General features: G+C 42.7%; 1 protein-coding gene across 1 annotated transcript in view; it reads left to right on the top strand.

Annotated features, from left to right (window-relative positions):
* ONECUT1 (one cut homeobox 1) overlaps nt 1-7,764 on the top strand; it is a 31,668-nt gene extending 23,904 nt beyond the window's left edge. Inside the window, exon 2 of the mRNA XM_081511471.1 lies at nt 7,417-7,764. Coding sequence (XP_081367597.1) covers nt 7,417-7,709 — 293 coding nt within the window. The 3' untranslated portion in view covers nt 7,710-7,764. The remainder of the gene's footprint in view (nt 1-7,416) is intronic.
* Nucleotides 7,765-10,204: the final 2,440 nt, after the last annotated feature.

A 10,204-nucleotide genomic window follows, 5' to 3' on the forward strand; every position in this document is an offset into this window, starting at 1 on the left:
GGAGAGACACTGCATGGTTTTATTCATTGACTCACAGGGCTTTACAGCCTGCAGGGGCCTTAGAACACTGCTACTCATTGAAAAGATGCAGAAAAAGAGATCAAGTGATGTGCCCAAGTTTATACCACAGGCTAGAGACAGAGCGAAGACTCAAGCCTGCTATGTAAATTCAGTGTTTATGCTTGCATCTTGATCAGAGAAGAAAGGATCAGAGAATTAATTTGCAAACATCTAGAATATCTCTTAAGCGTTTGTCGTTTTAACAAACAGATCTCGTGTGCAGGCTAAATTGCTTCAGTCATATCCTACCCTATGCGACCTCATGGACTGTAGCCTGTTAGGCTCCTCTGTCCATGGAATTCTCCAGGCAAGAATATTGGAGCGAGTTGCCATGCCCTCCTCCAAGGGATCTTCCTGACCCCAGGATCGAACCCTCGCCCCACATCTCTTACATCTCATGCATTGGCAGGCGGGTTCTTTACCGCTAGTGCCACCTGGGAAGCCCATAGCTTATCTTATTTAATGCTTATTCTAATCCTGAGAGGAAAGAAGGCCATTGTCCTCTACCTTGCAGCTGGGTATACTAAGGCTCTAGAAGACAAGTAACTTGCCCAAGATCACACATCTATCAGTGGCCACAGAGCTGGGACTTGAGCTTGTGTCCTGTGAGCTCAGGTTCATTTAAGAAGTTGTATTATAATTCCATCTGGCTTTATAAATGTCTCTCAAGCCCACATGTCTGTGCCTATGTATTTTTTTGAATATGGCACAGCAGATCTTTTTTTGTTGTACTTGTTAAATTAAACTATAGTTGATTTACAATACTATGTTATTTTCAGATGTACAGCAATGTGCCTACTTATTCCCAAACAAATTCTTGGCAGACTTTTGCACAGCTCAGTCACCAGTTTAGATGTTGTAAAGTCCTTTGTCTTGTTATATCAGGAAAATGGATATGTTGACACACAAATGCTTGGGTGACAGCTGATTCTAGGATGTTACTGTATACCATGTTTCATAAAGTATATTCTAAGACAGGGCTTCTTCAGCTCTGTGTAGTGAAGGACTAGTTTGTCTCCAATTTCCATATGTTCTGGACCAATAGTTTTGATAATATAATAAAAAATGTATTACTAGAACAATAATCACAGAATGTTGGAGCATTGTCAGACTGCCTTAAAACTTTCCAATTGTTTATTCTCAATTTTCTGATCTTGCTATAGGTCAGTAACAGTTTACAGACCAGCATGGGTCTGGCAACCAGATTTTGAGAGACATGGTTCTAAGCAACACCATTCCTGAGAGAATCTCTGAGTAAAGAGTTGCTTAATCAAATAAGTTTGAGAGACCCCATAAGCTAGAAAGCATCAGTGCATATTAGCATGTTAAAGGCTCTGAGAAGTCCTGCATTAAAAAAGCTTGCTTAATTATTAACTCAGCATTTCCCAAACTATCTGACCTCAAAATTCATTGTTCATGGAATGCCTTTCAACATCCTGCAGGATTCATATTTCTTGAAATACCCTTGGTTCTGTCCTGCCAACTCTGGGCAAAGAATAGGCCCCAGGCATGCATGAGATGAAAGCTTGTCCTTTGCCCACGTCCTCATGCATTGCCTTAAAAAAAATTCTTTATAATCTTTTATTCTTGTGATATACAAAATCATTCTCTGCCTTTTACCATCTTCCACACCTGCTTCTGTCTCCCACACAGTACTGACTGTAGGTGACCTGGCTCCCAGAGATCAAAGTCACCTGAGACAGCCCCATTACACTTGGCCACTGCATCCTGCAAACATATCTACTTGCCCACCTTCATGGAGGTGACTTATGACAAGTCTCCTTCCTCTTGAGTACTGCCTTTTGCATGTAATAGGAATCTTCTTCCCTTTAGTCCAATTCTGTGATAACTACTCTATTTTTAGTGAAAACTATATACCCACACCAAAATATAATTTTCCCATAAAGCACATGCAGTACTGTTCCCTAAGCAGTGGTTCCTATTGTCAGACTTTATTATCACTTTCTTATTCTCTCTCTCTGTCCACTGCACACTTTTATGGACTAGTTGCTGGTTTTCAACCGTATATTAGGTAATCTCTGGAGCTTCCCTGCTGGCTCAGCGGTAAAGAATCCGCCTGCCAATGCAGGAGATGTGGGTTTGATCCCTAAGTCAGAAAGATACCCTGGAGAAGAAAATGGCAACCCACTCCAGTATTCTTGCCTGGGAAATCCCATAGACAGAGGAGCCTGGAGGGCTACAGTCCATGGGGTCGCAAAAGAGTCAGACACAACTGAGCTGCTAAACAACAACATGTACCCTGACATGAGTTCCATGGAAATGCCAAAACATTGCTCTCATTTATATTCTCTTAACAGGTCTCACAACTGTAATTCTATACAAACTTCTAGAAGCATGATTTTGTTTCTGTGGGATGCTTCTCCTGGGCACCTCATTGAGGTTACACACTGACCCTCAACAAGCTTTAGTCCACTTTTCACTCTATAGATATCTCTACTTTCTTATTCGGCCACTCCAACTTCTGTACAAAGCTCTTTCCAGATATAACCACACACATTTAATCACAGACTCTCCATCCAGTACCCATATGAATACTGAGCTCCCCCTACAGCCAGGCACTATGGCAGCCTGCCCTGGAGAGACAGAATGAGTTGGCCAGGCTCTTTGCCCCAGGAGAATCCCACTTCCCAGATTCTGACATAGTGACATTTGCAGTGCTTGAAAGTGCAGGGCAGGAACTTCCAAACTGCATTTCCCCAGAATTAGTATTGTATGAGACACAGACAGACAGTCTCTACCAAACAGAGTTCTGGAATTAAATAAATTTGAGAAACATAATTATATGTGCTAAACACATATTATGCATTTTGAGTAAGAGGCTATGTATAGTAGGTTTTTCTGAAAGAACTTGGCCTGCAAACCATCTTTTCAAGTAACTCGTGTTTGAGACAATATCATGCCTCTGATGCCATTTGGGAAAGGGTGCTCTGGAGTAGCTTCAGCCAAGTCCTTACAAGTGCTAAGGACCACACTGAAGTCATCAGTTACCATGTGTGTGTGCATGCTAAGTCGCTTCAGTCGTGTCCAACCCTGTGCGACCCTATGGACCTAGCCCACCAGGCTCCTCTCTCCATGGGGATTCTACAGGCAAAAATACTGGAGTGGGTTGCCATGCCCTCCTGCAGGGGATCGTCCTCACCCAGGGATTGAACCCAGGTCTCTTATGTCTCCTGAATTGGCAGGTGTGTTCTCTACCACTAGCCCCACCTGGGAAGCCCTCAGTTACCCTAGTCAGGTTGAAAATAGATATCTCTTTGTGATTTCCCTTAGTTTTGCCTTTTGAACGATAAATAAGTTGAATCTGCACCCGATGCCCAGTTATTTATTTTTACGTAGGTATGTGTTATGTGCAGTTTAGTCCACTCTTCACTCTACAGAGCTCTCTACTTTCTTATTCGGCCACTCCAGCTTCTGTACAGGGAAATGTCTAGAGCCCTAATGACTCCCAGTCTATATTCCTAACGCAGATCTCTCCCCTGAGCTCCAGGCCCCATGTATTCTGCCATCTGCTGGACACTCACCTATTGGAGATCTTTAACAGGGTGTCCAACACGCACTTCAGATGGATTTGTCCCTCATACAAGTGACAACTGCTCTCATAAAACTCATTTCTCCATCTGCATCCCCTCATGGCCCCCTTACTACTATCCAATCAGAAGCCTGGGAGATGTTCTGAACTCCATCCTCCCAGCAGGATTGTTGTGACTAATTCCTCTTGATTCTCCCTTCCAAGAAGCTCTTAAATTTGCTTCCTATTTTCCATCTTCAACTGCCATTGTCTATCTTGGGGTCCTCATTACTCTGATTTTCTAATTGGCTTCTGTCTTAGGCCAGGTTTTCTGAGACTTGCATGCAGAAAGAGGGCTATGGAGATTAACCCTTTTCGAGTGGGGAAGGGCGTGGAAGAAGTAAGACCAGGCAGATGGAGTTGAACTTTAATGAAGTTGCAAAAATAGCCTCAACCCATCCTACAGGGTACTCTGGAGCTGGATAATGCTTCAAAGTTCTCCCTACTTGATGCAGGGGTTTGGTGTGGGGGAACCTTAAACCAATTCATTCCACTGTCTTCAACCTCTGCCCTCATACTCCCATCCCCTACTCCTCCAATCCCTCACTGGATGTGTCTAGCCCCCAGCCCCTCTCTGGGATGGCATAACCTTTGGCCAAGGGCAGTTCCCAGCATGGACCTCAGCTGAGAGTCACCAGCTTCTTCCAACAGATGCAAGAATGAATGTCCTAAAAGAGGTCAAAGTAGCACATGTCAACATACATGTCCTGAATTGCTGCTTTCCACCTCACCCCCCACAGCACCGCCAGAGGGGTGTTTCTAAGCCAAAATTCCATCACACAGCACCCTTACTCAAAACCTTACCTACAAGGTAATTCGTATCTGATCTCGGTCTACCTGTGAAGCCTTGTCCCCCACAGCTTTCTTCCTTGCGTGCACTCTTGCCCCACCACCAATCTGCTAACACTTATCAGTCCTTCACTAGTGCTGCTCCCCCTGCTGGGAATGAGTTTTTCCCACTTCTCTCACTAGCAAACTCCTAGTCATCATTTAGGGCCTAGCGTAAGTATTCTTCTTATGTGATGCCTTCTTTAATATCCTCAAGTGAGATAATATCCTGTAGGCTCGTGTCATACTCCTGCAGTTATTAGGTTACATAATCATTAGATTGACTTCCTTAAGAGAAAGGCTTGTGTTATATTCATTTTTGAATGTAAGCGAATGAATCAACCAGCCATGTGCATCAGTATTATGTAAAGCTGTGTCTACTTGGGTTGACACAAACTAACTAGACTTGACTTTAGTCTAGTCAGCTTATTTTTTCAGGGACTTAATCTGGTTGTCCAGTGAAGGCTGTGGGTTCCCTGGGGGGAGGGACTCTCTCACTTAATTCAGAATATACAGCTCAATGCTCTGAGGGAGTTGGGTGTTTAATAAATATTTCCTATTGTGTAGATGCTTTCTGTCGTGGTGGGCAAAGGACATAGCCAGTGATCTATGGAATGTGTTATAAAAGGTACCAGAAGACCTGACTAGCCTAAAATCTCTCTTTTATAACCGAGGACATAACAGAGAGGCCTCCCATCATGTCCAGGCTTCCCAAGTGGCTCAGTGGTAAAGAATCTGCCTGCCAATGCAGGAGGCATGGGTTCAATCCCTGGGCATGGAAGATCCCCTGGAGTAAGAAATGGCAACCTGCTCTAATATTCTTGCTTGGGAAATTGCATGGACAGAGGAGCCTGGTGGGCTACAGTCCATGGGGTTGCAAAAGAGTCAGACATGACTTAGCAACTAAACAACAATCCCTCATATCCATTCTGAAATTCTTGTTCTTACATTTCCTAATATATTGGACCTGTGGTCCCTGGAGTGAGGCAAATGCACTCTGGGGCCTGAGTAAGCCGATACAACTGTAGAAGAGAATTTCTGTATCTATTTATGTTATTTTACCTCTTTAAAATTTTCTATATTTTGTGTTTGCTTTATAATGTCTGTAACACAGTTGTATAGTAACATGTGCATATCATGCATAAAGAAATAATATAAGGGAATGTAATACTCAAAGCATTCTTTACTAAATAGCACATAATTTAAAAAAAAAGACTTGGAGACTCCTAGATTGCACTCTGAAGACTGGAGGCTTTTTCAACCTGTACCCAGTAGCTTTTTAGCTGCTCTGATTGCTCAGCTAATTTGTGCTAAATGGACACCTAAAGCTTTAGCAGAATCCACCTTGTGGAACAGCAGGGTACAAAAGGTATGGGCAGGCTGAAGGGCAGGGCTAACTGGGCTACACCTAGCCAGAGGAGGTGAACCACCTAGTAAGGAATTAGGAACCTGAAACACAAAAAGACGGGAGAGGGAGCAGGAGACGCAGTAGGTAGGGCAGCCGGATACAGCGACGTGAAAAAGTGGCAGGCCCCATCTCCACTGGGAAGATGCCCTGTCTGCCTTCTGCTGTGGTGGGAGTGTACACCTTACATCAGTGTGTAGTAGCCAGCTATGAAGATAACCGAGGCTGCTCCAGAACCTCTACACTGGGTGGGCAGCAGGGGGATGGGGGGTGGGGGTGGGGGAGGCGGCAGGAAGGGGGAGGAGGTGCAGCAAGGGGCCGGAAACTGCCTGGGATTACAGCACCGGAGCCTTGTCTTACAGTTGAATTCGCAAGCCAGAGAGCACTGTTTTTACTTGAGTTGCATGGTTATGTGGGGATGGCTGCAGGAATTCATTGATGGGGGAGGTGGGCGGGAGAGAGAGGGGAGGACATCGTTAGCAATTCAGTGCCCCTTTGGCAGGTGGAAGCCAGTGAGCCAAGTTAGCTGAGAAAGAGGAGTATGGCATCTGAGGTGAGGAGACCCCCATCCAGCACCAAACCCTGGGGACCTGAGGACCACGTTGGGATGATGCACCAGAATAGCTCTAGCAGCCAAGAGGCAGCTTCATGATACAGGACCAAAAGGCATGGGTAGGAAATGGGCCTTCTCAGTGGGAGATGAGGCGAGGGAAGAGGGCAACTCCAACAGCAAGACTCTTGTGGAGAACAAAAAGGAGGCACAGGGACACCCCAAAGATGAACGTGGCTAACGTCACAGTTTACCCCCTGTGGTGACGAAGTGTACTTCATTCCTGCTCCCCAAATCCTGATTCCACCAAAGAATCAGTGGAAAACTGTTTGATGGGCATGGTAGGACACTCTTTACGGAGTTTTCTTACATACTAACTCTTTCCTAGTTTGTTTCCTAGGAAACGAAAACAATCAGAAGGGAAACAAATACAATTCCTTTTTATTTGGCTTTTAGACCCTCAATTAGGTTCTTAGTATTCCACTAGCAGCAGACCATAAATCCTTTGAGGGCAATACCCACTTCTAGGTGATAAGACTTTGTGTTTGTGAAGCCCTCTAGTTAACGTTAACTTTTGCATACTATTTCATATATTCTTACCACAACCCAGCAAGGTAGATGTTCTTACATCTACTTTACAGATAGTGATAAAAAAAAAAGTTCAAATAATAAGTTCATTTATCAAAAACCCAACATTCCACAGATGAGGAATCAAGGTCCATACTCTGTTAATTGATTTACCACCAACAAAACAAAGATACTCGTCAAAGCCAGGACCCATGCCCACTGCTCACAAAACTCTATCTCCTCCTCATTCTCCATGCCTCTGTTACACTTCCCTCCAAGCCCATGATGGCGCTAAAACCAGAGGTCAGCAGATAGAAAGTGGCCATGAGGAATGCCTAACAGATTGAATGGGCTGGGCCTTTCTACTCTCAAGTCTCCCAGGCAGTCTGTTCTAACAGCCTCTGTGTCTCTTTGCAGCATGCAAAAGGAAAGAACAAGAACACGGGAAGGATAGAGGCAACACACCCAAAAAGCCCAGGTTGGTCTTCACAGATGTCCAGCGTCGAACTCTACACGCAATATTCAAGGAAAATAAACGTCCATCCAAAGAATTGCAAATCACCATTTCCCAGCAGCTGGGGTTGGAGCTGAGCACCGTCAGCAACTTCTTCATGAATGCGAGGAGGAGGAGTCTGGACAAGTGGCAGGACGAGGGCGGCTCCAATTCAGGCAACTCATCTTCTTCATCAAGCACTTGTACCAAAGCATGAAGGAATAACCACGAACTGAAACCTCGGTGGAAAAGCTTTAAATAAAAAGAAGAAATTTTTAAAGACCAGGACCTCAAGATAGCAGGTTTATACTTAGAAATATTTGAAGAAAAAAAAAAAGTGTTATTTATAGTCCAAAGAAACCAAAGACACAGCTCACCTGCATTCTGACTTTGGAGACACACACTTCAGCCGGGTGATGACTTGGCAAGAAAAATTATGAGCGGGAAGGCACCACTGGATTTCACAGCTTCAGTCCGTGATCATCCTTGCTGTGCTTGGCTGTCTTGTGGTTTGGAGCATAGTGATTTTGAGCCATCGAGTGGACACCTTTAAGATCAGACTTTCTCATCCACTCCACCGTGCCATGAAGGTGTATGGTGTCTCAGTACTGTGTGTGGGTGTGTGCGTGAATACACCCACACGTACACATGCACACCACCACCACCACTACCACCACCAGTGGTTAGGGACTTAGGCAGGGCTGGTCTTCAGGAAGGGTTGTGCTGTGGGAGTGCAACCAACATAGTGTGGGGTTGTCTGAGTTCGTGGGATTAGGAGCTTGATTTTGCTCAACTAGCCTAGCGTTTGAACCTGCCAGGCCCACAACCTAAACGCAGATTCAAACCCAGCAAAGAAATTTGAATGACACCTAAACCAGTGCATTCTCTTTGTTTGTTAAGGAATGTTCAGATATTTTTTAAGAAATGAAACAAGAGTCCATCCATTAAAAAAAGAAAATCACCTAGGTACCAAAGAACACACTTAATATTATAGTGCAGGTATTTTATTGCAATGATTTTAATAACCAAAGCTATTTTTACACAAGATACTATGTAAAGTTATACGTATGAACTGATCTAGCTGTAATACACATACCATGTAGAATCATGACTATTATTTATGACTCTTGAAGCATTTGAAATATTAGTTTTCAGAACTGGCAAGAAAGAATGTAGCTTCAGGGAAGCAATTTATATCATAACGGAGAGGTCAATGCAGTATACACGTACATCCAGATGGCACATTCCCTTTAGGGATCTATAAATGTCACTTAAGTTAACATGTAGACATGATTCCATGCTCTGTTCATAGCTGAGAAAACCTGGTGATTCTTCCAAAGTAGGACCCATTTGTAAACTTAGAAAACTAAGTTTAACAGGACAGGTAGCTAAACTAGAAAATTTGTTCAAAGTCATTCTTTTTGGTAAAATGCCACTGAATGTAGCACCCCATACTTAGGTAAATTTGGCTAAAATTTGCCTTATGCATTTGACACCAAATACCTATTTAAAATACTTTACAAACACACAAAATAAGCAGACCAACATTATTATTAAAATGAACTATCCAGTTCATTATATCCTGAAAATATAATTGAGCTGATTTGACTGCCAATCCCAGACATTTGTGACTTGGACACCAATAAAAATAACAGGTGCAACCAAGAAATTGTGGAACTGCATAGAGAAAGCAAGAATTCTAGTGGAAGGTAAGACCTTGGGTTCCATAGGTATTAAGCTATCTATTTCACTAAGCATAGCCTCCAATAGATACTACATTCTTTCTTGCTACCGCATTAAGCTGGAAATTTTATAACATAGATTCCACTCTCTAACAGGGACAGGTTAAAAACTAGACCTGAAAATTTTCCAAATACAAAATTTTAAATTTCTATTTTCCCAAATCACTTAAACCAGGTCTATAGAAATCAAGGCAAAAAAAAAAAAAAAAAAAAACCCACACACGGTAATATAGTTGTTCTAGTAGTACCCAAGAGAATCACTTGGTTCCCAGAAAAATTCTCTCGGGATCGGTTGAACTGTAACCATGTAAGTGGATACCTTTTGTACTAGTAGGTAAAGAACTGGGTACTCTTAATCACCACACCTAACTAGAAATATAAAATTAAATATTATCTCAATAATAAGCTATTTATTAAGACTCATTTAAATGCTAAATTAAAAATTGAACCATTTTGACACAAAACCTAACTCCTTAGGATGAAATATGAGCATCTTGTCCAGGTCTAGAAGAGGCAGGCACCTGGAGAGATGAACCCACAAGCCATCTGTGTCTCCTTCATGTCTGCTGTGGGATGAGAAAAGGAAACCAAGACATACTCCTCCTTGGATGAAACTGTGCATTTGCCTTGACACATTTTGTCTTTGTCTTTTTTTTTTATCTCACCCCAAATTCCATCTTTAAATTTCCCCTTCTAAATATGGCACAATTATAGTTCAGCTATTAAAAATATAATCTTGTCAATGACATAAATGAAAAAGAAAAAAAACTGATGAACATTTTTTTCTCCCTCCAGAAAAGGAGAGGGGCAATACAGTACAATACAATACATTTATCACTTAGGAGGGAAGAAAGCCTTTTTTATTTAAAACATGAGAATTTTAAATGCAGGGAAATTCAAGCTGTGTCTACACACAACCTTACCAAATTCAGTACCCCAGGAAAAACGAAAGTTGAATTCAAACAACCAT

This window comes from Giraffa tippelskirchi, chromosome 7 (genome assembly GCF_054371585.1).
Source record: "Giraffa tippelskirchi isolate mGirTip1 chromosome 7, T2T-mGirTip1v1.2.pri, whole genome shotgun sequence".
Taxonomy (NCBI): Eukaryota; Metazoa; Chordata; class Mammalia; order Artiodactyla; family Giraffidae; genus Giraffa; species Giraffa tippelskirchi.